This window comes from Lycorma delicatula, chromosome 9, assembly GCF_047948215.1.
Source record: "Lycorma delicatula isolate Av1 chromosome 9, ASM4794821v1, whole genome shotgun sequence".
Classification (NCBI taxonomy): domain Eukaryota; kingdom Metazoa; phylum Arthropoda; class Insecta; order Hemiptera; family Fulgoridae; genus Lycorma; species Lycorma delicatula.
In genome coordinates this window covers 47538076-47565709 of record NC_134463.1, presented here as the reverse complement: position 1 = coordinate 47565709, position 27634 = coordinate 47538076, and the positions used below count along the sequence as shown (strand labels likewise).

Here is a 27634-nt window from a genome sequence, read left to right as displayed (position 1 = left end):
TATATAAAAAACTGACAACCGCTCGCGTCCTTTACGTATATTAAAGAACAATGTTTGTCAGCAATATTTTTTTTTCTTTACAGTTGTGTTTTTAATTTTTAATATTTATCTCTTGTTTCTAAACATCAAGCAATTTTTTTTTCTTATTTTAATATACAGGAAATGCCAAGGGTGTATATATCTTTAATGTTGAAAAACACTCTTTTTTGTAATTATCTCGTTTAAATATTATTTCATGATAAATAAAATCAATAAGACTAAAATTTTTGTTTGAAAAATTATTTTCTTGTTTTTTTTTCACCATTTATTGTTACTATCGTTATAATTTAAAGTATTTTTTTTTTTAAACTTTAATTATTTTTATTGATTTTAAATTACATTTAAAACTAATCAATCATTCTTAAAATGTTTCTAGTGAACTAGTAATTTAATGTTAACAACAGGAGTATAAAACTTGCTTAATGAAATCACAGCAGACTGATAAAATCAGTTTATCCAAGACCGTTTCTGATTAAATCAGAAACAGCTTAATCAGTTTAAACTTCGATTAAATTTTATTAAAAGAATCGATAGTGTTTTCTCTTTTAGGGAGAGCATTGATCTGATGAAGCCCTTATAAGCTATGGCTAATTCTAAATAAATATATACCATATGATATCGGACAAAGCAAAATATTTATAAATTAATTTAAATTTGTATTATTTTATTATTTATAATAATTTTACCAAACATGGACCATTATTATGATTATAAAATTAATAATTAAAAAACCCACTTACTAAACGTTTTCTATATATACGTTTAAGCGCTTTCAAAACAAAATTCCATTAGGAACTTAAAAAATGTATATTATAATTTTAATAAAACTAAATCTTCTTACATGACGAAGAAGTTTTATTTTATTAATATTATAACATATATTTTTTAAGTTCCTGATAATGGAATTTTATTTAAAAACGCTTGAATGTGTATATAAAAAGAATTGTTGGCAAGTGGGTTTTTTAATTACTAATTATTATTTATATCTTACTCTTTTTTTAAATGTGGTTTTTTGTATTTTTCTGTTTAGGTGGAAGAATTGATCACGCTCATCACTACAATAATCCGTACAGAGCTCTTGACGAGACGTTAGTACTTGAATCAGCTCTATTAGTTGTTTTGTCATTGGTTAACCTATCGGAAACTTTGATCGTCGTTACATCAGATCACAGCAATATGATGACATTAGGAGGATTGTTAACACCACGTGGAAATCCGATTCTAGGTTTGTATACTTATTTTTGTTTTATATTTTTATTTTTAAAACAAAAAAAAGAAAATCTATACAATCTTTTTGTTTAAAATGAGATAAATTTTGTTTTTATTAATATTTTTCTTCTTTTTTTTTTAAGAAGTGCTGTTTTTTAAAGTGGGAAATTTGTTATGGAATGTGTAGGAATTAAATTAATAGTTCTTCTGGGATATTTTCTATTACCATTTTTGTTTAATATGCCCTCTGGAAAAAATGTATGAACGCGTTTGGAGAAGTACAGGAAGGTATTGTAATAAGCAAATTAAAAAATTTTAAATAATTGCATGCTTTTCATTAGCTCACTTTTGTTGAACGGTTAACAATTTCATTCCACGGTTACAACTTCTTTTCTTTTTTTAAACCTCCTGGACCCCGTTAGGTATTGCTTCAGAGGATGAGATGAATGATTTGTAGCGTATGTGAAAATGCCATGCCTGACCTGGATTCCAACCCGGGACCTACGAATGAAAGGCCGAGACGCTACCACTCGTGCCACGGAGGCGGGAACAGTTACCACTTGCTGAATTGTAATTAATGCGCAGAAGGTGGAGAGAGTAGAACACATTGCAGTAGGTTTTTGTGATGAACATCGATGTAGTCGATCAATCAACGTTATGCTTCGAACATCCTTGTACTAGTTATCGAAAACTGTCGTAAATGTTTAAACATCGTACTAATAAAAGGTTTAAAATAAACATGCTTTAAAAAAAAAAAATAAAAAATGAATTACCGAGTAAACATAAATAGAAGATAATTCTTTTTTCAACGAAATAATATGTATAAAGTTGTCTATTTTCGCAAGACCGCAATGAAAAGTATGGGCTGCGCTGTAATATTCAATATTTTCATAAATTCATTAAATTTCCCTTTAAATGACAAAGGTTTTCATGCAAAATGGAAATGATAGCTTCAATATACACTACACTACACACACACACACACACACACACACACACACACACACACACACACGACACACTATTTTTAAGATTTTTTAAAAGTATTTATAAATTTGTTTTTTATATACGATAGGCTGACAAAATGGTGTAACTTGCGGCTTCTTAAAAATACTGGTTGTAAACAGTGTTGAATAGCTGCTTGTAAGTAGGATATGATGAGAAAACGGCTTAAGAATGAATTCAGGAAAAAAGAGCAAGGATATTAAGAAATAATGTTATATTCGTGAGAAATAATGTATTGAAGCGACAGGAAAAGTATTTTGTTCGTTTAATAAATAAAAAAACGAACCGTATACTAAAAATTCATTATAGGAGAGAAAGAACGAAAACAGCATTTATTTAAATGTAAAATATTCTTTGAAATTTAGATCTTAAATTAGGATTAAGAATTAAATTAGTAAAAGATCTCATTTTCTATACTTTGGATTGAATTTTGGACTTGTGCAACGATGAAGGGATTAGAAGTTTCTAACATGTTTATTGAAAAAAAAACTTGAAGATCTACCGATTAGATCTGGTAACAAATTACAGTATTCTTGGAAATAATGGATAAGAAAAAGGAATAGTTGGATAAAGAGAAAGATCGTGTTATTTTACGGAGGTTATGAGTAACGAAAGTAAAACATCAGATTATATTTTATATAATTCAGAATAAAATTAAAGATAAAAGATTTCCTGGAAGAAAAAACACGATATGATTAAGTGATTTGAGGGAACGGGTATGATCAAACATCAATTGCTCCGAGCGGCGTTTAACAAGGTTAAAATTGCTAAAATGATTTACCAGGCTACGTCGATCAAATTATACAATACCTTGAACAACTTTTTCATTGAAAAACCTTTCCGAAGTAGAAAGTCTTTGCAATTCAATTATTTTTTTTTTTGGAATAAAGTAAGAAAAACTTACGATTTGTTTAAAATTTTGGGGTTTCCCTTATCAACGGAGCTTTTTTTATTGATAATAATGATTTCAAAAAATAAAATTTAAGAATTAAAATTACCAAATTTCAAATAAAATACTTTTTTGATTTTAGGGGCTCCGTTATTCTGTAGGGATAATTTAGTAAAAAGATTTTTTCTTAAGTAATGGTCCTAAACAAACAAATAAATAAAAAATTAGATAAGGATTTTTTTTTAAATATCGAAAAAATTAAGTTTAACTTTTATGATACTAATGAAAAATGTTGCTTCTGATTCTGGGTCCGGGGTATATTATAAGAGCCAAAACTACTAAAGTTTTAATTTCCCTTAAAGAGACAAAGAAAAATAAAAGATAATTTTTAATAAAAAAAATTAAATTAGTTAAAACCAAAAAAAAAAAAAAACAATATTATTCTTTTTAGAGGTGGGAATAAATCTTTAAAAAATCTAAAAATTTCGTATATAGGTTAAGCTTTACAAATTTAAATAGAGTTTTCTCTAAATCCAACACCCCCTCCAGTAGATGCTAAAACAAGAATGTAAAATCCTTCAAAAAAAATTTTCTAAGGCCCGGAGTTTTCTCTAAATCCAACACCCCCTCCAGTAGATGCTAAAACAAGAATGTAAAATCCTTCAAAAAAATTTTTCTAAGGCCCGGAGTTAAATTAAATAAATTTGGAAAAGAGTCAAAATTGTTTTTATAACCCTATACAATATCATAACAATTTTTAAAAAATTTAAAACCGAAAGGAGGTAGAAGAAAAAAATATATATTTCTATTTTAAGAGAAGGGTTGTTCTATTAACGTTTTTTGGATTATATATATATTTATATGCAATGTAGGTACCAAATTTGCAAAAGTAAAGTTTTTTCTAATGTGCCTCTGAAGAAATTCGAAATTGATTTTTTCGCGATACTCACCACCCCCTTAAACAATTTTTTTAAAATTAACATTATTTATTTTCCTTATATAGAAATATTTCAGCCAGATTTGAAGAAAATCGGCTTGTACATATATACATTCTTTTTTTTCGTACTTATATACATCGTTCATATATACATTATTTTTTTTTTTTTTTGTTTTAGATTAACTGGTTTGAATCTAAAACGTAAAAAATTGCAAAACTTTAATTGTTGACCCATTACCATACTTTCCCCTTTAATGTAGCAATTATATTCGTCGGAAAAAAATTAATTTTTCCGACGAATATAATTGCTACATTTAATATAATTGAATAGTTATGTAAAATAATTAAATTTTACATAACTTGTTATTTAAAATGATTTTATTTAATTAAAACAAACATGCTTAAAAATATTTTCGTAAGTGATATTATAATAAACTTATTATATCTTCAACTCTGACAAATTAACCGAGTAAAAATAAAATAATATAAGAGTTCACTGAATTTTCATTTAATCTTCGTAACGCTGGGACTATTATATATATATATGATAAGGTAACTTTTAAATCTGTACTATTATAGAAAAAGGAAAAGAGTTTTTGTTTTATAAACAAACAAAAAACTAACCGATCTATCGCAACATAATTTTTATCCATGATATCACTGAGAAGATATTTAGATACATTACATCTGGAAAAAAAAAAATATAAGTTGTAGTTGAGATTTGCCGTTTAAAGCACAAACTTTAATGAACTGTGAGCTGTGAGTCTCTATCACTTGTGAGCTGGGTTTGAAATGAATAATTCAAATCAATCGAATGAATAACATTACAAAAACAATGTAATTAAATTTACGTTAAACAAAATAATATTAAAAAAATTCTTTTTAGCAATAATGGGAGTGGTATGCAAGCACCTTGTTGGAGACTAGACCAATCATCACCATCAATTGGTAAAAAAAGGGATGCCCCTATTATTCCAGGGAAGATTTTAAGCCATCGAACAAGGCTGTAGCTCCATTGAAGGTTAAGATATTAAAAATATTCATTATTTCTTCGCCCGCAAGAAGGGTAAAGTTGTGAATTAAAGATATTTATTAAGGAAAAAATAGATTAATCGTTTGCTTCATTATTACGTTTCTCCCACCATGGTAAAGAAATTAGTTATGAATTTTTTACCATTAGTTATGAATAGTTACATAGTTACTATTATTCTATCCTTTGCAATTCAGTTACTTTTTCAAGTTTCTATAAAGCTTTAATCCTACAATTATTATTTATCACTATTATTCTCACAACTGTGGGAATAACGTACAGTGGGAGGGTCCATGGAGTGAGGCCCTCTGGGTAGATAGGAATGGCAACCGAAATAAGCTCTGCGGATGTCCAGGGCGCCGGTCCCCTTGTCAAATTGGGAACGGCGAGCTCTGTGGCCATGCGGTAGACCCCTGAGTTGGCTCTGGGATTCCCTGACCTGACGTGAGCCCAGAGGGTCCAGATTCTGGTCAGACGGGAAAGCTAGTACATAATCAATCTTTCTCAGTCCCGTTTATTGTTTTCGATAGAATATTCTCTTTTCAATGAAATATCACTTCCCGAGATTTTATATGTATATATATATATATATATATATATATATATATATATATATATATATAAACAAATATATTTTGCACAAGACCTAAATTTATGTATCAGTAAAAATATTTAACTGGGCCAGTATAACGGACCACGGTAAAGGGTTTCTTCCAGTTAAGAAAAAAAGAAAGAGGAAATATTAATTAAAATAAGACTCCAGAAGAAACTAAAAGGGATCATTTTCTTAGAGTAAAATGTCCATTTAACAATCTGTTCTTTGTCATACAGACAAAGACACCTCCAAAACCTGTTGTTCAACCAGAAGGGTTACCGGACCGGAATAAGAATTTATAGAAAAAAGTAAGACTGCCAACGATGAAAATGATTAAGCTTCAATAATGAAAGAGACGAGTCAGGTACTGGTTCTGCAAGACAGGTAATATAAATACTGCCAGGGACCAGCGGAAATTTAGAAGTTCAGCGCAGTTGTGATAACTTTGCGATAACAGGAGTAATTTTGCAAGCCCGAGTTCAACGCGGGCTAACAGATCACGGTTATTTGGAAATGTATATAAACGTACAGTGCGTGAGTCAGAGGGTGGAACTCTCTGAGTAGAAGGGAATGGCGACTGAAGCAATGTCTGCGGGTTTTCAGGGCGCCGTCCCCTGGAAAATTGGGAATGGCGAGTGAAGTGAGCTCTGAGACCATGGGTTAGGGTCTTTGGCCCCGGGAGATACCGAAGAACCTCCGAGTTAGCTGACGTGAAACCTGAAGGTTGAGGTTTGAGCTAGATGGGCCGGCATAGTTTTATATATATATATATGTCAGAAATCATAATAATAAAAATAATTTTAAAAGATATGTAATTCTCCTCCCATAAATCATGCAATAATATAATACAATAAATAAATTATTTTTAATCAGAAAATTATTCTTACCATTAAATCCATGTAAATTTGTCGAAAATAAGGCTCTTTCAAAGTTACATTAAAAAAACAAAAACGAAGTAAATTTATTTTGTCAAAGTATAATATGATAGTAAAAATAAAATGGATGAAAACTTTCAACGACGGCTTTCCTGAAATAAACATGAACCTGAGTTACGTAATAGCTGATGCGGCAACGTTGTAAGCCTAGGGCCGACAGTGTTGTTATACTCTAAAGGAGTTTAGGATTGGTAATAGAGATATTAAAGAATATGTCCAGTGTTCTTTCTAACATATAATACAGATGTTCCTGTAACAAAAATTCGAACTTCAGATGTTTATGAAAAAATGTAACAGCAATAAAGTGACGAAAAATTATCATAAAATTGGAAATTAAATCATAAATCTCTGAGATCGAAATTAATAATCAAATAATATCTTTTAAACTTTAAAACCAGGAATTAAAATCGTTATATTTTAATTAGAAATAATTATAAATTTAATTTTTTTATTTTAAATCTGACAAAGTCTTGGATAAAAATATTATATTAATTTTTTTTTTTTTTTAGACAATTAAACCCTCGTTTATTTTAGGCTTAAATATGAAATTATGAATTCATATTATCACACTGAGAGAATGGTTTAACTTTAACCGGCTGCAGACTAATCGATAACGGTAACAGCGTGAACTTTATGGTTCGGAAACTATTTGATAAGAAATTATTTTAAATTAAAAACTGGAAAATAATTTATTTTTGTTAACTTTTCATTTAATGAAATAAAATAAATTTCATGAATAATGATAGCCTTATAAAAAGGACATAATATCCTAAAAAAAAATGAAATCTTCAGAAAGGAATTATTTTACACCACTTCTACGCAAACATGTTATAAAATGAATGATTTTACCGTAACTCTGTTATAATTATTATTTATTTATATTTTTTACTCCGAATGTTCTTTGTCATTATATTATTTATAAATTATAATAAAAATCTTTTTTAACAATATTTCAATGAATTAGTACATCTCTGCAAAAGGTTTTAACTTGGTTAAAAAGTGAAAAAAAATTCATCAGTTAAGTTAAACGTATATTATGTTTAGATGATCGATAGAAAGTTAGTTATTGAGCGTTTAGGAAAAATAAACACGTATTTATTAAAATATTATTATTAGAAAATAATTTAACAATTAGCAAAGTAAAATTAAATAATAAACGAATATAATAGGAAACACTTTAATATTTTATCTTCTAAAAATAGGCTACAGTTTCTTTCGAAATAATTTTTAATTATTTTGCTCAGAACATAATTAGAGTCTTAATACAAAAGAACAAAAGAAAACTTATATAAATTTATGAACAAAAAAGTAGTCTCTCAAACAAAACCATTTCAGCGTGAAAGGAAAAAGTAACGGTACGTTTCTACATTTATTTTCACTGTCATCAAATGCCGCGAAATTTAATTGTAGATTGTAGGAATCAAAGCTTGCCTAGTAATATCTAATTAAACTAAACATAAGTTTGAAAACTTTTTACATTGAATTTAATTTTATTGATACCATTACTTTTTTTTATTTTTAAAGATGAATTTCTGAACAAGAGTTGTACAATTTTGTTAAATTTTAATGTTTTTTTAATTTATTTATATTTTATTTTGTATTTCATTTTGATATTTTTATCACTTCTAAACGGTGAGATATTACTGTAAGAAAAGTAGCAAGAAAATAACAAAAATTATATGTACAAAATTAATATATATATATTATATGTATAAAATAAATTTGTATGTTATCCAACCAGAAATACTTTACGGATGCGAAACCATATTTGGACCGTACCAGACAAGGTTTACCGACAAACTGGAAAAGATTGAAAGACAGATTCTACGACGATGCATCGGGAAAAAACAGTAAAAAAGACGGGATTTGGAGAATTATTCCAAACGAAGAGATTTACAAAACGATCATCCCGATAACTAATAAATTTAGAAAGAAGAGAATTTCCTTTTTAGGACATATTTTCAGAATGGAAGAGACCAGACTTATCAGACGGATTTTCGAACTTTTCTAGAACAAGAAAAGCAGACCGAACTGGTTATACGAAGTACAGAAAGACGTGGAGGAATTAGACATAACCCGTGAAAACCTAAAAACGAAAACCGGAAACTATGAGAAATTAAAAAATAGAGAAACAAGATTCCTATCAAAACCCAAGAAAACAATAAGCCGGGTGTACTATGAACAAGAAAGGGCAAGAAGATCTGAAACCCTTAGAAATTACTGGCAAAAAAAAAAGCTGAAAAACAACAAAACAGTAAGAAAAGAAGAACTTGCCAAAAAAAATGAACTACAGTGATCCATTATGGTCTTAAAAGTAAAAAAAAAAAAAAGAAAGCAAAATGTATATGTTTTTAAGTGAAAAACACTAAAACTTAATGGTAATACTATCGAAGATATAAAAAAAAAATACAATTTCATCCTCATCATTAAAAATAAAGTAAATTGGTTCATGGTGTGAAGTAATATAATGAAAATTAAACCATATTTCTCGAAATGAAACTTATTAAAACTTATAAATATTGTTATAAACTTAAGAATAAGTTTTGTTTGCTTATCGTAGATTTTAGGAATGAAACATCCGTAATAATAAATATTGGAATTCATTAAATCTTTACTTTTTCCATCTTCCGATGGAATTTTTTATTTTAAAGAATTCTTACGAAAATAGAAACAATATTCAACTTCAAAGATGTATGTTTGAAAAGATTATACGGGACCTGTCATAAAACAAAAGTTATTCCCATAACATAAAAATAATTGTACAACGATTTGGAATACGATTTGGAATTTTAAAACGAAGGATAAAAATTTTCCGGCGTACCACTCCCACTAATTTTAGCTACGAGCCGCCCCAGAAAAGAGTTTTTTAAGAGTTTGAATACTTTTTTAAAAAAATAGTATAAACAACAAAGATTCAATAGCAGGTTTAATGATGAAAATGAAAAGTAGATATACGATAAAAAAATTAGATCAGAGAAAATCCTGACTCCGGGGGAAAAACAAACTTGTGAGGATTTCGGTTCCCCCACTACCCTTTCCTTACCAAACCCTGATGGGTTTTACCGGAGGTTGTTTTATTAATCCTCAGACATTGATTACATATCACAATCATCAGCTAGACCTCTATCAGGATGCCACCGATGCAAATCCCTCGGTAGACAATTCCATCAGTGATTTTATCCTTCGTTTCAGCTTTTTTCTTCGGATATTTTTGGACTTCTATTCTACGTCATAGCCACCACAACTATTTTACCGACTTCGCAGAAGCGTAATCCTCGCGTTTCACTCTAACACCGAAGAAGACTAATCACAGTTAAACAAATTTTAAGAAGCTAGTCTGTGATAATCAACTTATAATTAAATTGAATCAAACAAATGTTTAATTTGAATCAAAGTTCCTTTGAGCATCAAGAGAAGTTTCTTATTCCATAGAAAATTGTTGACTGCAATAGCGATAATTTTGAACCGAAACACACAGGTGTTTCGGCCTCCGTGGCAAATACTCAGTCCCCGGGCCGGAAGTGGTAGCATCTCAACCTTTCATCCGGAGGTCCTGGATTCGAATCCCGGTCAGGCACGGCATTTTTCATGAGCTATACTTCCATATCCCACGCACAACCTTCAAGCTTATGTGACGATATCATCAAGCAAAAAAAAAAAAACAAACCCGAAGCAACATAAAGTTATATTAAATATAGTAAGTTTATATTAAGTTATAATTTTAATTTTTTATTAAATATAATATATTAAGTTTAAAAAATCCTTTCTAAAAACCTCCAGTTATTCCAAGGAGATTGCACCAAGTTCAATTAACTACACCTCCAATGATCAAAGAACACTTACTCTCAGACAAAATAACTTCGAATAGTAGTTGTTTTACGTCATATTATTTGCTTATCATACAAGAATAGGAAAAACTATATCAATTAATTGTTAAATTAATGTAAAGCATTAATTTATTTCTTTCATTTAAAAATCATTGCTTTATTCGAATGGAAATCTCAAAACATGTTTTTTGGAGTGTTTTTTAATCACGGTTTAAGACACATAAAACGAGTTAGCTTAGAAGATTGAATATTGGTTGATTTTTTTTAATGTTTTGCTGACTGATAGATAATTATAATAATATATATTTTAATAAACTATTCCAATACTTAAAAAATCTTTCAAAATGCTAAACGTAAATTTTTTTACGTTCCCATTTCGAAATGATCGATTTATACCGTTAAATAGATCATTTTGGGTCCGCAACGCACTCAAGCCTACGCGGTGAAACAGTTCAATGATATTAAAATAGAAAGGTTAGGGTTGTGACACATTACTTTAAAGGTCACTGAAAAATAAAAAGGCTTGATTTAATAAAATATCAGACTATGACAAGCCTCACTAGAATGGAGGCAATTTAATATTTTTAATAACTAGTTTCAAATATAGCACATATTCCCTACAGCTGTTCTAAACGATTTGTACTGAGGTAAGAACATTTGCTAAATTTAATTTTTTAAGTGTTTCACTGATGAGTAGTTACATAAAAGATCATTTAAACTAGCTTAAACTTTAACTTACATTTAACCATTAAATTTCACTACGTTTAATTGTTGAAAGGTTCAGTGGCGGCTCGCGTACACACAGTGTGGACTGCATTCGTCCTCCCCCTATTTCCACTTGATATTATCGATAATATCGATATCCTTTTTTCTTTAATTCTTTATACTTGTAAAATATATAATCCTTAAGCTTAATGTAAGTAACCATTCCCCAGTTTATGAAAAACATACAAAAAGTTTTGTAAGGAACTGCGCGCTTCACAGTTCCAGCGGCGTGGTGTTTGGCTGACGTGTGCATGCACATATAGGTAGCTGCACGCAAGGCTACAAGGGAGAGTAAACACTGCCGTTCCTGCGGTGCCGACCCTGGCGGATGGTGGAAGGTTTTTTGGTTTATTTTTCTCCGGGTGTTGTGCTTAAAAACCGTGTACCATATTCATGAATGTGATAAAGTGTAGAATTTGATTATTTTCCTGCTTCCAGATATTGTATTTGATTCATTTTTTTTCAAAACAACACGATGGTATTTCATTATTAAATAAATAGTTCAAGCTTGACCTCTAGAAAATTAGGTTAAAGTAAGTAAAAAACGTTTGATTCTGTTCTTTTAGGATTTTATCAAGTTTCTGAATAGATTTTCGTTTTATACATGATTTTTTCCGTTTACCCAATTTTAAAACAAAGGCTACAGGTTTTCTGGCGCAGCACTTCCAATAATTTTAGCTTCGAGCCTCTGGAAAGGTTATTATGTAAGAGTTTCAATACCTTTTTAGATACTGGTATTAATATTGAAATGGGTAGAGAGTCTCCTTATAATAGAAAATGTTAGAATAGAAAGCGAGAGAAAAATGAAGAACGTCAATCGACAGATTGAAAAATAAAAATCCAGAAAGAAATTTTTTATAGAAAGAATTTCTAGAATACTGTACAACGATATTTGACGATTCAGACAAGAGAATTCATTACGCTTGAACAAAAAAAATGGCTTAGCTGCTGTTACTATAGGTCAAGCCCTAGGACCGAACGTATAAATACAGCCAAGAACTAGCGAACATCGTTTTCAATGTACGATAAATGCTATGCTAGATACGAGAGCATTCCTAATGAGTGTGCGGTAACAGTCGATCCGTACGAACGAAGAGTGCGTCACTAGAGTATTCCGTTTTGGGATTGGGTTCTTGTTTGTGGTTAAACACGGGAAGCTCGGTGAGTTCATTTGTGAACATGGGAAAAGGTGACATAATTTATTGATATAACTGTGAGTTGCTTTATATTTCTAAATATAAGAAACAAATAATTCTTGTATAAAATTTATCGATTTTGTTATCTTATTTGTTATTGTAACGTAATCACTGTTAATTTTTTATTAATTTCTTTCTATTAGCTATTAAAATGTTTACAGTAAAACCAAAATTGTGTTTTACCATTGTAATTAACTTTTTGTACATAAAATTTAAAAAAAAAAAGTTAATAAATTGTAAATAAAGAGTAAATAAATTGTGTTTGTAAAAAATTTTTACGTTTGCCATCTCTTAATACCCTTTTCGACCCGCTAAACCGTGATGATATATATTTTATTTTACAATTGATAATAAAAACAAAATATCTACAGGAGTTGAAGGAATACAACACATTGTTTTTAACATAAATTATTTTACTAATTTGTACCGAAGAATCTGATTTTGATTCTGAGCAGACTTTCTAATAACATAACTAAAACAAATGAAGTATATGAATCCCTACTCAGAATAATTCTTTCCAGCCAGTCTCTGTGGTGAGAAAATGAAGGCATGTCACTTTAAAGATGCTTCACATGTTGATATATTGAGCTCATGACACAACATATATTTTTTAATAAGCCTGGCACGAGGTGGTTGATAATCATTATAATAGAGATATATCGTTTTTTGAAGCGATTTTCTCCCCAGGGATTTACAACCTAGCGGCCTCCGTGGAGCGAGTGGTAGGGTCTTGGCCCTTTCATCCAGAGGTCCCGGGTTCGAATCCCGGTCAGGCATGGCATTTTCGTAGGCTACAAAAAAACTGTCATTCATCTCATCCTCTGAAGGAATACCTAACGGTGGTCCCGGAGGTTAAAAAAAGAAGAGGTTTGCAACTTATTCCGTTTGCCGTACTTAACATACATGATAAAGAATAGACATACAAATAATTAATACTGTTACAAAAATTTCAAATTTATAACAGGAAGAAAAAACCTTTTACGTTTACCTTTTACATTTTTTTTTTTTTTTTTTGGAAAAGCTAAATATTAATCTGCTCTAGGCTTTTTATTATTATTATTTTTACAGGACTAAATTTTTTTTTAGCAAGCTTGTATTTAAGAAAGTTATATTAACCTTGTGATCCAGTATAACATAAAATTGTGACTTAAACAGTTTAAACATAAACCAGTCTGTAATCTAAAACCGAATAATATTCTTTTTTAGTGTAAAAAAGGCAAAAATGGATTATAATGGATTATTTGTATATTTATGATTAAATAATACCTTTTTATAGATGAACAATTACCAAAATTATGAATTTTCTTTTACAATGTAAGAATGGGTTACAAAATATCAACAAAACATTTTTGTTGACAGGGACAAGGTATTAATAAATTTTAGTGACTATTGATTAAAAAATATATTTTAACCATTAAAGATCTAAAATAGTGGAATTTTTTTTTTCATTTTGGAGGCTTCTATACTCAGTAGGAAGCATTAGGATAAAATAACGTTTAAGAAAATAATCCCTAAGGAGTGATGATAAATTTAAAAAAAAAATTTTAATTACTTAAAAAATACTAAAACATACGAAAATTATAAATAAGTTGTATTTTTCTCGGAAGGCAGTGAAAAGTTATGGCTTATTCTTTTTCAAGAAATATTACGGGGTAAGAGCTACCAAAAAAATAGCATTTTTACATTTTAAATGCAATGAGTAAAATTGCGAGATGAATTTAATCTTAATTTTTTTTTTTTTGTTACTACAGACCATTGGAATTGGATGGGCAAAACTTTTTATAGTGGTTTGAAGGTCTATTATTCTAAAAAAATGCAGATAAAAAATTTCCATAACTCCTTTTCTGAAGTAAGATGTAGCTGCTAAAATACTACTGTATAAAATCGTTTTTTTTTTAAGAAGGGGTGAATATTAAATCAAACGTTTTGGTAATTTGTGAACTTAAAAAAACTTCATATTTTGTAAGAAAAACTGTTTTGCTGAAGTGCTGCAGTAAAGATTTTATTTCGGCCAAAAGTACCCAACAGCTTTTTCAAATATTTTCAAAAATTTCTAATATTTAATTTAGATTGTAGTAACTGACTTTTACAAGTCAACGTGCACAAAGAAATAAGAACAAATCCAGACCAACATACAGACGCACAAACGTCCGTCTAACAAAAAACGTTTTTGTTGTTAGGAGCATTGGAATACTTTTTTCGCAGATTATTTGCAGCTTATTTAAATCTCCTTATCTGTTAAACAATTTTTATTAATTTCTCCTTCAAACACAAAACTTAAAAAATTACCATTTTTACCTGTTCTATTATTTTAGTGAGGTTTTTGATCCACTCAAACTGTTTGTAGTGGTTAACTGTCCATGAATGTTCGTACCTTATTTACCAGCAATGTTTTGCGTTATTCCCATAGAATTAAATATCGCTGTAGCAAAAAAAAATTAATAAATTTTTCTTTCACTGAAAGAGATGCGAATCAATTTATCTCTCTGTATTAACTTTCTAGCAAATTACGACACACCACAAACAGGATGGGTTAATCTATCGACTTGGCACAACTACAGTTGTGTTAAACTATCTGCTCGCACGGCCAGGCCAACCGACTGATTGGTGGGTGGTGTTGAGGGGTCTTTCTTCAATAAACATCGTGTTGACTGTCTGTCAGCACGAAACTCTCACAGTAGTGTCTCATTCGAATCATATAAGCAATGACTCACCACAGTTAAAACATTATTATTATTTTTATCGCATTATTGTTATTACGTCATCGCATTTAGACTAATCTAAGTATTTACTGATGCGATGATTATGTCAACAAGCAGGAGCAGCGACCAATTATTCTGTAGTTTGGTGACTATATTATAAGTAATTTTTAAACAAATCTCCCCCAAATATCTATATGTATAAAAGAATGATTTGATTTCTTTGAAAGGCAAGATTAAGGAACCCATAGATACAAAAAAAAAAAAAAATCAGCAAAAGGTTTCGATTTATGGCAAGGGTGATTTTTATGTTTTTGTTTTATGGATGCGACTGCTGGTTATGCGGCAGTAAACCGCACATTTCTATTGGACAAATCCCACTATATAACTTTTTCTGAAATTGCCAAAAGATTAATTTTTTAATCTTTATCGATATGCCAAATAAAAGTCATATGTTGTCGAACGTTATTTAAAGTTATCGACTATCAAAGATTTTAAAATTTCTGTTGTTTTTTAAATAAGTTTTAAATTCTAACCCAGAATTTTTAGAGAAACTGTGTCTGAAAACCATTCAAGGTTGACAATGAGCAAATATTAGTATCTGAATCAGTAATGTTGGCAATTGAAAGCAGGACAGGTGAAATTTTTCGTTTTAGATGCACCTAGAGGAACAGGAAAAACATATTTAAAAAAAACTTGATGCTTGCTTTCGTTCGTAAATAATCAGGCATTATTTTAGCAGTAGCTTTTACCGGCTTAGCAGCCACTTTATTACATGAAGGTAGAATAGCGCATTTAAATTGTCACTTGACATTTGGAGAACTGAAGCAATAGCATGTGATATAACTCAAAATTCAGCAAAAGGAAAACTTCAAGCAGACTCCAAGTTTATCGTATGCGACAAATACACAATAGCTCATAGAAAATCAATTGAAGCTCTCAATTTAACGCTTCATGATTTTAAAAAGTAACAAGGTAACGGGTGGAACAGTAGATTTGCTGGCAGGTGATTTTAGATAAACTCTGCCTATTTTCTCAAAAGGTAGCTGATGAAAATGAGGCAGGTATTAAAAAAATCATCATTGTGGAACATTTTTGAAGTGTTTTCGTTTGTCCAAAAACATGTGATGACTTCTTACAAACGATCCTAACGTGCAAGAATTTTCACAGATTTTGCTTCAAATTGGATCAGCCTTGCACCCTTTAATGTAAATCTTGTTATATTAACCATCAATTTGGCAACTTTTATATCAAATCTAAATTTATTAATAGTCTATTTGTACTTCGAATTAAAATTTCGAGAGAAAACTGGCTTTGAAAACGCTGTATTTTGGCGTCTACAAACGCAGCCGAAGATTTAATTAATGAAAAAGTTTATATTTACTTCCTGGAAATCTTTCAGTGAAAAAGCCCATAGACACTGTGTTTAGCGATGAAAATGCAGTTAGCTACCCAACAGAAGTGTTAAACAGCCTCTCATCTACTGGAATGCCAACCCATAATTTATTATTGAAAAAATTTGCGGTTGTTATGCTTTTGTGTTATTTGCATCCACCAATGATATGTAACAGAACATGTCTCATGATTGAAAGTAAGTCTTTCAACATATTAGAAGCAATTATCCTTACAGGATGTGGAAAAGGAGAAGACGTATTTATATCCAGAATACTATTACTTCCAATAAACTCAATCTTCAATTTGAATTTAAAATAACTTACCCTATTCGATTATCATATACGATGACAATAAACAAAACCCAAGGACAAACTGTGGAAGTTGTGGGTTTGGATTTAGAAGAAACGTGCTTTTCTCATGGACAACTATACATTGGATGCTCTAGAGTAGGAAGTTCTAGAGGATTGTATATTTTTACCAAAGAAGACAGAAAAATAACAAATATTATCCATCGCGAAGCTTTACAGTAAAATTATGAAATAGAAATAAGAAATCGAAATGAAAAATTAAATAACCGGAAAGACAAATAGTAAATATTTTTTAATTACAGTAATTTTTCGTAATACGCATTTAATGTGAGGCCACCCAAATTAAATCGTGTTTTGAAATAATTTTCTATAAAAAAATACACATTTGTCTGTACCTCATGGGTTGTGTAGAATACGGCTACAATTATTTAGTAAAATTTTATTAAATTTTACAACTAAAGTAAAAATTATATATTTTTACACGATTACGATAAATAAATCAGTCAGTTTTCAAAAATTGAATTTCCTTTTACGCCTCAAAGAGCACAGTGAAGCGATGTCTTGCTGTGAAGCCAGGTTGAGCAGCTAGATGGAGCGATATATGCGGAGCGTAAGTTGTGGATAGATAAATAAATGGAGCTGTAGCTAAAAAAATCACTACAATAAGTTCATCGCCGCGAAATGATAATATTTATTTTCTTAAAATATTTCAGTGAAAAATTTAAAAATTCTCACATACATGAGGATACGAACGTGTCGTGGGTCGGTCTAGAAGACAGAACCTTCTGGCTAGACGGTCGGACGAGAGAAGTGAGCCCAGACCGGCTAGTCCCTTTATAAAACTACAAACAGATTGTTTAAATTAACAGTTTTCAATCAAGCATTGAAAAGTTGTTTAGGATCGTAAGATTTTTATATAGTAATCGTCCCGTAATAAATGAAATACGTACACCGCTCTTTCCTCAACTGGAAGGTAGGTAAGAAAATTTATTTGGAAAAGAGTTGGTGGGTCTGTTCACGGCATAACTCTGTACGGGATCGATTGAATGACGTTTTGTCCGACCGCTGGATCGGTCAGCATAAATTCGATAATGATAGAGTTAGTTTACGATGACCTCTAAGGTCATCCGATCTGATCCCATGGGATTATTCCTTTGGGGTTTGATAAAAGATCTTGTATATGTGTTTTTCCTACCTTCTGATCTACCTGATTTGAGGTTCAGGATTGAAGTAGATATTTTTTTCATTACTTCAGACAGGCAGGTTAAATAAAGTAAGGGATGCTTTCATATCGATTGGATGTGTGCCGCATAATTAAAGAGATCTTACATTATACTCTTGTAGGGAAAATCTCAAAGAAATAATTTTTTATTCTGGTTGTGATTCTTTACTGTAAATGATCGTTAAGAAATATTAAATAGGTTTAAAACCCCGACATTATTTTTTGTACACCCCATTTTTTTTTTCGTGATGAAATTCACCTAATCACTCCACAATGGAGATCGGCATATTTAAATCCCAGGATTCGAATAATACCAATCTACGGAGATATTTATTTGGAATAAACATATTTAAAACAAATAAACATACTTTATATTGTGTAAACACGACTTTGATTTTAAAAAAATTCTTTCTTAAATTTACGATTTAAATAATTTTTAATATTATTCATATTACATACTATAAAGCCTGTATAAATAATAAAAATTAAATAAAACATAAAAATGTGAAAAAAGTACAACGTTTCTGCCTTTTATTCAAGTAGTAATTAGGTTTATTACAAACTAAACATGCAAGTCACGAAAAATTTAACACAAACATGCATATAACCCACAGGATAGTTTTTTTTTTTTTTTTTTTTTTATTAATAACATTGTGACTAGTAAAAATAAAATAAGAAAGGCTACTTGTAATTAAAATTTATAACTTTATTTTATATTATTATTATTAAATAAATATTATTTTTATTGAAATTGTATTCATTAATAAATTAAATTATAATATCTCCTACAACTCTTTATTTAATTACGTGTATACAATTTTATCTGTTTATTAGCACCATGTTTATTAAATAAAAAATTGTAAAACAACTGAAAAATAAATGTAAAACAAACGATTCATTTAAATATATCGTTAAAAAATGTTCAGCATGTCTGTATTTTTGGAACACCCCAAAACGTTTCATTATTTTATTAATTTAAAATTTCATGTAAATCACAAAAAGATCAATTTTTATGTTATAATAAATAAATATATTTTAATCTTTCATTCCTTGACGATTCTTTGAAATGAGATCCATTAACCGGTTAATAGTAAAACCTTTTTTACTTCCTTGTACGAAGATAAGGAAGTACTGTGATCGCGAAAAATTTCGGTATTCAGATTTAACGGAAATATCAATTTTCCTCACCATCCCTGAATCCATTTTGACTAGTTTCGGCGTGACGTCAGTACGTATGTATGTATCTCACATAACATAAAAACGATTAGTTGGATGTTAACATTTTTAGAACCGTTGCTACATCTAGTTGTGTATTTCCCTTTTTTATTGCCATTGAAATTAAAATTTTATTTAATGAAATATTTGGATCTTAAAGGGAATGCATATCGTTTCGAATCTTTACATTTAACCTTTAGTTTTATTTTTCGTCTTTTTTTTACTTTTATTTATTTTTTTAATTTAAATATACTCGGTTAATAATATTAACCCATGATTGTAAAAAAAAATTCTACAATAAATAATAATTCATTGATGATAAAAAAAAAATTCATAGTGAAATAACATTAGAAGTAAAATAAAATACCTAGATTATATATCTATAAAATATATAGATTTGGTAAAATATCTGATTATATACTAATTGAAAATAGTATTTTAGAATCGTATTATTTTTGGATTTTCTTAGCAAATTCTTATAAAAATTGTATATTATTTTTTTTTTTAAATCATTTTGTTTAATTATTTGACAGAAAAAGAAAATAAATTTTTGAATTGTGTTCAATTGAAAGGAATTGTTGAGATTTTTTTCACTTGTGCGTAATATGTACAAAGAGTTCTGCTGTGTATTTCACATTCTGGTGTATCGTATAAATAAAAGTTAATAATAATTAAACTATTACGTTTAGTGAACTCCTGTAAACTGGTTACAAATATTAATTTTGACCTAACAGTGTAGAATAATCAATTTTTATTATTGAATTATTTGGTAAACAATTTATTTAAAGAATATCAAGGGACTTGTACTATAACTTATATTTTAGGTTAGATTGTTGAATTAATATTTGTATAGATATTTGATGTTAATAAAAACTAATATTTTAGCAATTGTGTAACTATCTATTTTAATAAAGAACTGGATGATCGTATCTCACTTTCAAATAAAATAAGTTTAAATGAAGTGCAGCAAATATACGTAATTTAATAGACGTATAAAGAAATCATGTGGTACCCACAACGTTTTTTTTTTACATAACGGATATCGACTGCTTTGGTCATTTTGTCCTATGAGTTTGAAGTTTATTGCGTATTGAAAATGCCATGCCTGACTGGTATTTGAACCCAGTACCTCCGGATGAAAAGCTGAGACACTATTACTCCGTTTCGGAGATCGACACGATATTTTTTATCTTTGTTTTAATCTCATAACTGAATATAAGCAACATATATATATTATACCGTATATAATATCGCTGCATACAAATGTCGGGATTCAATAAAATTTTATGATTTTTTTCATCAGAATTTGACTGATTTCAAGCAGTTCAATATACATAATATTTCATAAACAACTGTAACCAAAAGATCTTTTTACTCCCAAATTTTCCCATCGTTTTTCTCAATAACAAAATAAAATAAAATTAGATTTTTTTTTGAAAACGGATAAGGGGAAAAATAAACTAAACTATCTGTACTAGTTCTGAATAAATTTTACAGCTCTGTGTATCATTTTATAAGAAAAAAAAAAATATATATATATCAAATGACAGAAAAATGTGCCTTAAATAATACATACAATCTACGGTTTTCCTATACGTTCAAATAATCAAAAAAATTATTTAAAAAATTTATATTAATTCATAAAGGGAAAGCAATAGCATCTATAATTTAAAAAAAAAAAATAAAGCTAGCAGGAGTACCATTAACACCACGGAATATTTACTATTTATAATTAAAATACAAGTTTTAACTTTCTAAATATCAATAGGAAATAAGAATACTGATTTATCAACAAAATAATTCAAGATGACTGTTTGAAATGAATCAATATTATTGTTTAACACAGGAAAAAATTCCTCTGCTACTTGAATAGATAAGGCAAGAAGTTTTTTTGGTCTTTTCCCATTTTAATTTTTCCGTCCGTCCGAAAAGGAATGTAAATTGTATATATGTTTTTTCCACTGTAGCAGCTCAACGGCTGAACCGATTTAGATTATGACCCCGCGTTGGAATCCTTACGATACCGGAAATGTTATAGATTATTTAAATATGTATATATGTAGGTTTACTTGTAACTAAAAAGCCATAAAAAATCATACATACGATTCTAAATCGATAGTATTTTCAGTACTGGTTAATTTGTATCGAAGATAGTTGTGTTTTAAGATCTGCTTCGATATTGATTGAATGAATTACGGTGGTAAATTTTATGATATTAATTTAATATAATTATATTACATAATACTGTATTATAATATATAATATAATAATAATAATAATATTATAATTATTATTATATAATTTATATTAATTTATTGCGGTGGCAGGGTTACGGTTTCATAATAACCTATTAATTTATCGTGACACAAAAATACCCAGATTTCTGTAAAAATTATTATTATTATTACCCGATTTTCCAAAAAAGGAGTGTAATGTATTTAGGGTATATGTATACATGTATGTTTGTTCCATCCTAGAAGGTCAACGGCTGAACCGATTTAGATGTCGGATTCCGCGTTGGAACTCCTACGTTAAAGGGAGTGTCATAGGCTATAAGAAAAAAAAAAGTATATATATATATATATATATGTTTAAATAGTTTTAAAAAAATAGAAAAAAATTATACTAAATACAAAATTGTCACCCGCACCTCTTTACTTATCCTGTATTAGTAATTATCCTTTATTAAAGAGCAGTGTTTGTCACCCACATGCCTAACGCGCTCAGAATGTATTCATTTGAAAATCAAATGCGAATTTCAGAAACCGTGCCCAGAAGACATCGTATACATATATATTCTGAGATAGTTTTTTTTCTTTTTATATATTCTGGATATATAAATCTATATATCCGCCGATCTCCGTGGTGGAGTGGTAGCGTCTTGCCCTTTCACCCAAACGTCACGCGTTCGAATATCGGTTAAGCAAGGCACTTTTCATGCCTAAAACAGTTCTATTTCAACATATAACGCACATGCTTCATTCAAGCTTATGTGGCGATATCATAAAGTACAGGAACAATTTTTTTTAATTTTTTTTTTTATCAGATAAGTAAAATATGTAATGTTGTACGGGTTAAATAATTTTCCAGATTATTAATAGTGTAAGGAGGTGTGGTAAATTTAAACCGCAGTGCTATTACAAAAATATTTTAGCATATAGTATAAGTTTTTTTATCATGCATTCAAAGCGGTACAAATGTATTAATTAGCTAAAAACTTAAATTTGTATAAATTTCTCCTAAGTTCCTATTTATTTATTTATTTTTACTTCCTTGTATGAAGTAAAGGAAGTTTTGTGATCGCGAAAAATTTCGGTTTACAGATTTCAACGGAATCATCCATCCATTTTGACCATCCCCGAATCCATATTGACTAGTTTCAGCGTGACGTCTGTACGTTATGTATGTATGTATGCGTGTATATACGTAAATATCTCGCGTAACTCAAAAACGATTATACGTAGTATATTAAAATTTTGGAATTGGACTGTTGTAACAACCAGTTTGGCACCTCCCGTTTTGATTGCAATCTACTGAGCCAAAATTGCACAAAAATCCCCAAAATCCAAAAACAAATTTGATTTTGGTATTTTTATTAACTGCAGTAATAAGCCCTTATTGAGATCTTTTCAATGATATATCATACGTGGTACTTATTAGTAGTATAGAAAAGGCGGTTTAAGACCAATTTCAAGGTCATTCGACGCTGCCGGGTGAGGTGTGGCATGTGTGAACCCCTGGTGCGAGGCTAGATGAGGCGAGGTGAGCACCTCGTGCGAGGCTATAACAAGGCGAGGTGAGCACCTCGTGCGAGGCTATAACAAGGCGAGGTGAGCACCTCGTGCGAGGCTATAACAAGGCGAGGTGAGCACCTCGTGCGAGGCTATAACATTGAGCTACTGACAGCTCCGTGGCGTGAGTGGTAGAGTTTCAGCCTTTCATCCGGAGATCCCGGGTTCGAATCCCGGTAAAATAATAAAACCTTTTAAAATATAAATATACAAATTTAATAAAAACTATAACAATTACGTCAACGAACAAGTAGATATAAATCGTTATTATTTTCCTTATGAAAAACGCTAAATAACTGCACAATCATGTTATGTGAACCCTGGTGCGAGGCTAGATGAGGCGAGGTGAGCACCACGTGCGAGGCTATAACAAGGCGAGGTGAGCACCTCGTGCGAGGCTATAACATTGAGCTACTGACAGCTCCGTGGCGCGAGTGGTAGAGTTTCTTCAGCCTTTCATCCGGAGGTCCCGGGTTCGAATCCCGGTAAAATAATAAAACCTTTTAAAATATAAATATACAAATTTAATAAAAACTATAACAATTACGTCAACGAACAAGTAGATATAAATCGTTATTATTTTCCTTATGAAAACGCAAAATAACCGCACAATCATGTTTAGACCTGCTTATCTATTGCACACACATCTGCTCAAGTTTTAACAACTATTTTTTCCTTATAAACAGGAAACGCTTATCAACCGCTTGTTTCGACATCCTTATCACCAATCACATCCGCTCGACTCCGATTAAAACAAAAAATTAATCTTTTCCTTATAAAACAGGAAAACAGTCAACCCCCCGCATCCTACCAACTGGTATAAATAGTGAAGTTCAAACAGTGCACTACCATTTCAAAAGTGGATTTGACTGCAGACGAAGAGTTTATAGTGTACGTTGTTGAAGGTGATATATTTGAAAATTTTTATCCGAATATTGGTGAAGTATATGTTTATATTGAATCAATTCGGAATATATATTTGAACCAAAGAAGAAGAAGCATCATATTAAATAATCAGGTAAGTGTTTTGATTCTTAATAAGATAAGTTTATGTAGAAAGCCTTAATGGTGTTCTCACCTAACTTTTAGTTCAAACACCATTTAAAAACTTCCTAAGATAAATCAGTGTCTTAGAAATTAGAAATAATAACAGTAAAATCTGTTAAAATATAAATTTAATAAAAAAGTAGAATAATAAATTTTAAAAATTAAAAGAGAACTATTAACAATGTCCTCTTTTATGTTATGTCATATAGATATAATTAAAATTAAATTTTGATATATATCTGAAAAATTCAACATATTTATTTAATTAAACAAAATTGAAAATGTATGACTAGTTTACGAGCCCAAAATGCCACAACCATATCGTTTATATCGTATCGATTATAATTCGATATATCGTCCTAACCTAAAGTATTCGTTATATTGGCATAACGTATTTTAGTCGATGTTAATTTACGCGCGCAATTTTCCACACCTAATATCGTTTATATCGGATCATCCTAACTTAATTAGTCAGTGTTAATATTAAGCGTGCAAAGTGATACATTCAGTATAATTAAAATATAAATTATCCATATCTATCATTATTCAAAAACTAGAAAAAGTATTTTTTCTTATTTGTTTAAGATATGCACAATAAGCCGACATATAATATCGTATTACAACTTTACATAACTCTTCAAGTTTTTCGGCGACAAATAAAAAAATTATTATAAAAATTATATCATGCTTCATGTGAATAACAAAAAAAAAAATATATGAAAGATACATAAAAACGATGAATATAAAATGAAGATAAAAGATCATGAAAGGAACATAATCGAACGTGATACACACATAAACGAACATGAACCATACCTGAACAGAATACGAAACGAACATGAAAGAAACTTGCATGGTAAAAACATGAATTCAACATAAACGAACATGAAACAACTTAAACAATCATAAAATGAAAATGAAAGAGTCATAATTCGAATATTAAAGATCATAACACAAACGTAAAAACGTCAAACAAAATGAAAATGAAAATTATTATAAACAAATATGAAATGAGCATAAAAACAATGACAACTTTGGACGACTTCTTCATGCTTACATTGGAATTCGTAAGTGTAAATCGTACTAGTGCCTTTATCTTCTGATAACCAGCATTAGAGTTACTTAAACAGTAAAATTTAACTGTAACTCAGATGAGTTTGGTTTGATTTACGACTACATTAAAACTTAAGTAAATGTACAAGATAACTAAATTAAATTATCAAATGGACTTTACTCGTTTAACTCTGATCCGATTTCAAATGTTATTAGAGTTGCATCATATTAGTGGTAATATGTTGTATACGTGACTGGATACACATAGACGAGGTAACGCACAGGCTTTTAATAAACGTTTTTTCCTGTTCGAGGTCAAGACGTCGCTATCGATCACGTGGCTTGGGTGTGGTACTTTGTGCGCGTGTGATAATTGTCGTGTTTCTATTGGTCAAGATGACGTAATGGTTTTTTCCTGTTCAAACATGTTCGAGCTCACGCGGCTTGGGTGTGGTACTTTGGGCGCGTGTAATAACTGCCGTGTTTCTATTGGTCGAGATGACGGCATTGTGTGAGTGGTGGGAAGAAGAGGTATATAATGCGTTATTATAAATACTGTTTAACTCAGACGCTTCTTGTATCTCGTTGTGTTCACTTGTATCTCATGTTTATATTGATTCAATACGGAATATATAATTGAACCAAAGAAGAAGAAGCATCATATTAAATAACAAGGTAAGTGTTTTGATTCTTAATAAGATATGTTTATGTAGAAAGCCTCTAAGCATTAATGATGTTCTCTCCTAACTTTTAGTACAAACACTAATTAAAACCTTCCTAAGATAAGTCAGTGTCTTAGAAATTAGAAATAATAACAGTAAAATCTCTTAAAATATAAATTTAATAAAATATTAGAATAATAAATTTAAAAAATTAAAAGAGAACTATTAAAAATGACCTCTTTTATGTTATGTCACATAGATATAATTAAAATTAAATTTTGATATATATCTGAAAAATTAAACATTAATTTAATTAAACAAAATCTAAAATGTTGTTTCCATTATACAAACATCTAATTAAAAAAGTAAATATAATTACATTATGTGTGCATATAATCTTCGCTCAGATTATATAACGAATCATGTTTTTTTTTAAATTGCAAATTGTATTGAAATCTGTACAACCTAAGTTATAGAAAAAAAAACATGAAAGGTACATAAAAACGATGAATATAAAATATAAAATGAACATAAAAGATCATGAAAGGATCATAATCGAACGTGATACACACATAAACGAACATGATCCATACCTGAACAGTATACGAAACGAACATAAAAGTTCATGAAACTAACATGAAAAAAACATGAATTCAATATAAACGAACATAAAATAACTTAATCAATCATAAAATGAAAATGAAAGTCATAATTCGAATATTAAAGATCAGAACACAAACGTAAAAGCATCCTAAATTATTATAAACAAATATGAAATGAGCATAAAAACAATGACAACTTTGGACGACTTCTTCATGCTTACATTGGAATTCTTAAGTGTAAATCGTACTAGTGCCTTTATCTTCTGATAACCAGCATTAGAGTTACTTAAACAGTTAAATTTATCTGTAACTCACACGAGTTTGGTTTAATTTACGACTAAGTTAAAACTTAAGTATACAAGACAACTAAATTAAATTATCAAATGGACTTTACTCGTTTGATTAACTCTGATCCGATTTCAAATGTAATCGATTCGTTCTTACGAATCGATACTGTGTACACACATCCGGTTGAAAATGAAAACTCAAGTAGCTGCTCCCTTTAAAGTCCGCCAACTAGGTACTTAAGCTGTCTCCTCTGGCCGATTTCTTCAGTCCTGCATTGGATTTCGTGAGAGTAAGTCGTACTAGTGCTTATATTCGGATAAACAGCCTTAGATTTACTTAAACAGTCAAATTGTAAGTTACCCGAGTTTGGTTTGATCTACGCCTACAACAACATAATTGTTAGCTTAATACAGCAATTAGACCGACTACGATAAACCTAATGTAAGTATACAAGACTACATAAATATTATTAAAATTATTCGCATTATTAATTCTCACCCGATATATATATAGGCTCATATTCGACCACAATCTAATTCGTGATTGTTGCTGTTTTTGTTGCAGGAACATGTCTGGAGTAAACCGTTACAAGAAGATCAGACTCTCTGCGATCGATCAAGTTAGCCGGTTCATCCTTGTTGAAAATGCATTCAATTGCAACCTGGTCACATATTACTACAAGAATGACAATCAAACAAACAAGGACATCGGACCACTTTTAAATTCTATGAAGCTTGAAATCGGAACGATGCTGACCGAAACGGTTGATCGCTATGGATCTATAAAATACAACATCTTAATCGAGCTGTCGTACGAAAAGCCAATGATCGATGAGTATAGAGACATTTGCTTCAAAACAAAAAACTTTGCGGTCATCAACGTGAACGATATCGAACACTCGATAGAAGCCGCGTTCGAGTCATTG

General features: G+C 29.8%; 1 protein-coding gene across 1 annotated transcript in view; it reads left to right on the top strand.

Moving 5' to 3' along the window:
- The window catches only part of LOC142330199 (alkaline phosphatase-like), an 887512-nt gene that overhangs the window by 814034 nt on the left and 45844 nt on the right, over window positions 1–27634 (top strand). The window contains exon 8 of the mRNA XM_075375322.1: window positions 1070–1264. Within this exon, the coding sequence (XP_075231437.1) occupies window positions 1070–1264 (195 nt within the window). The remainder of the gene's footprint in view (window positions 1–1069; window positions 1265–27634) is intronic.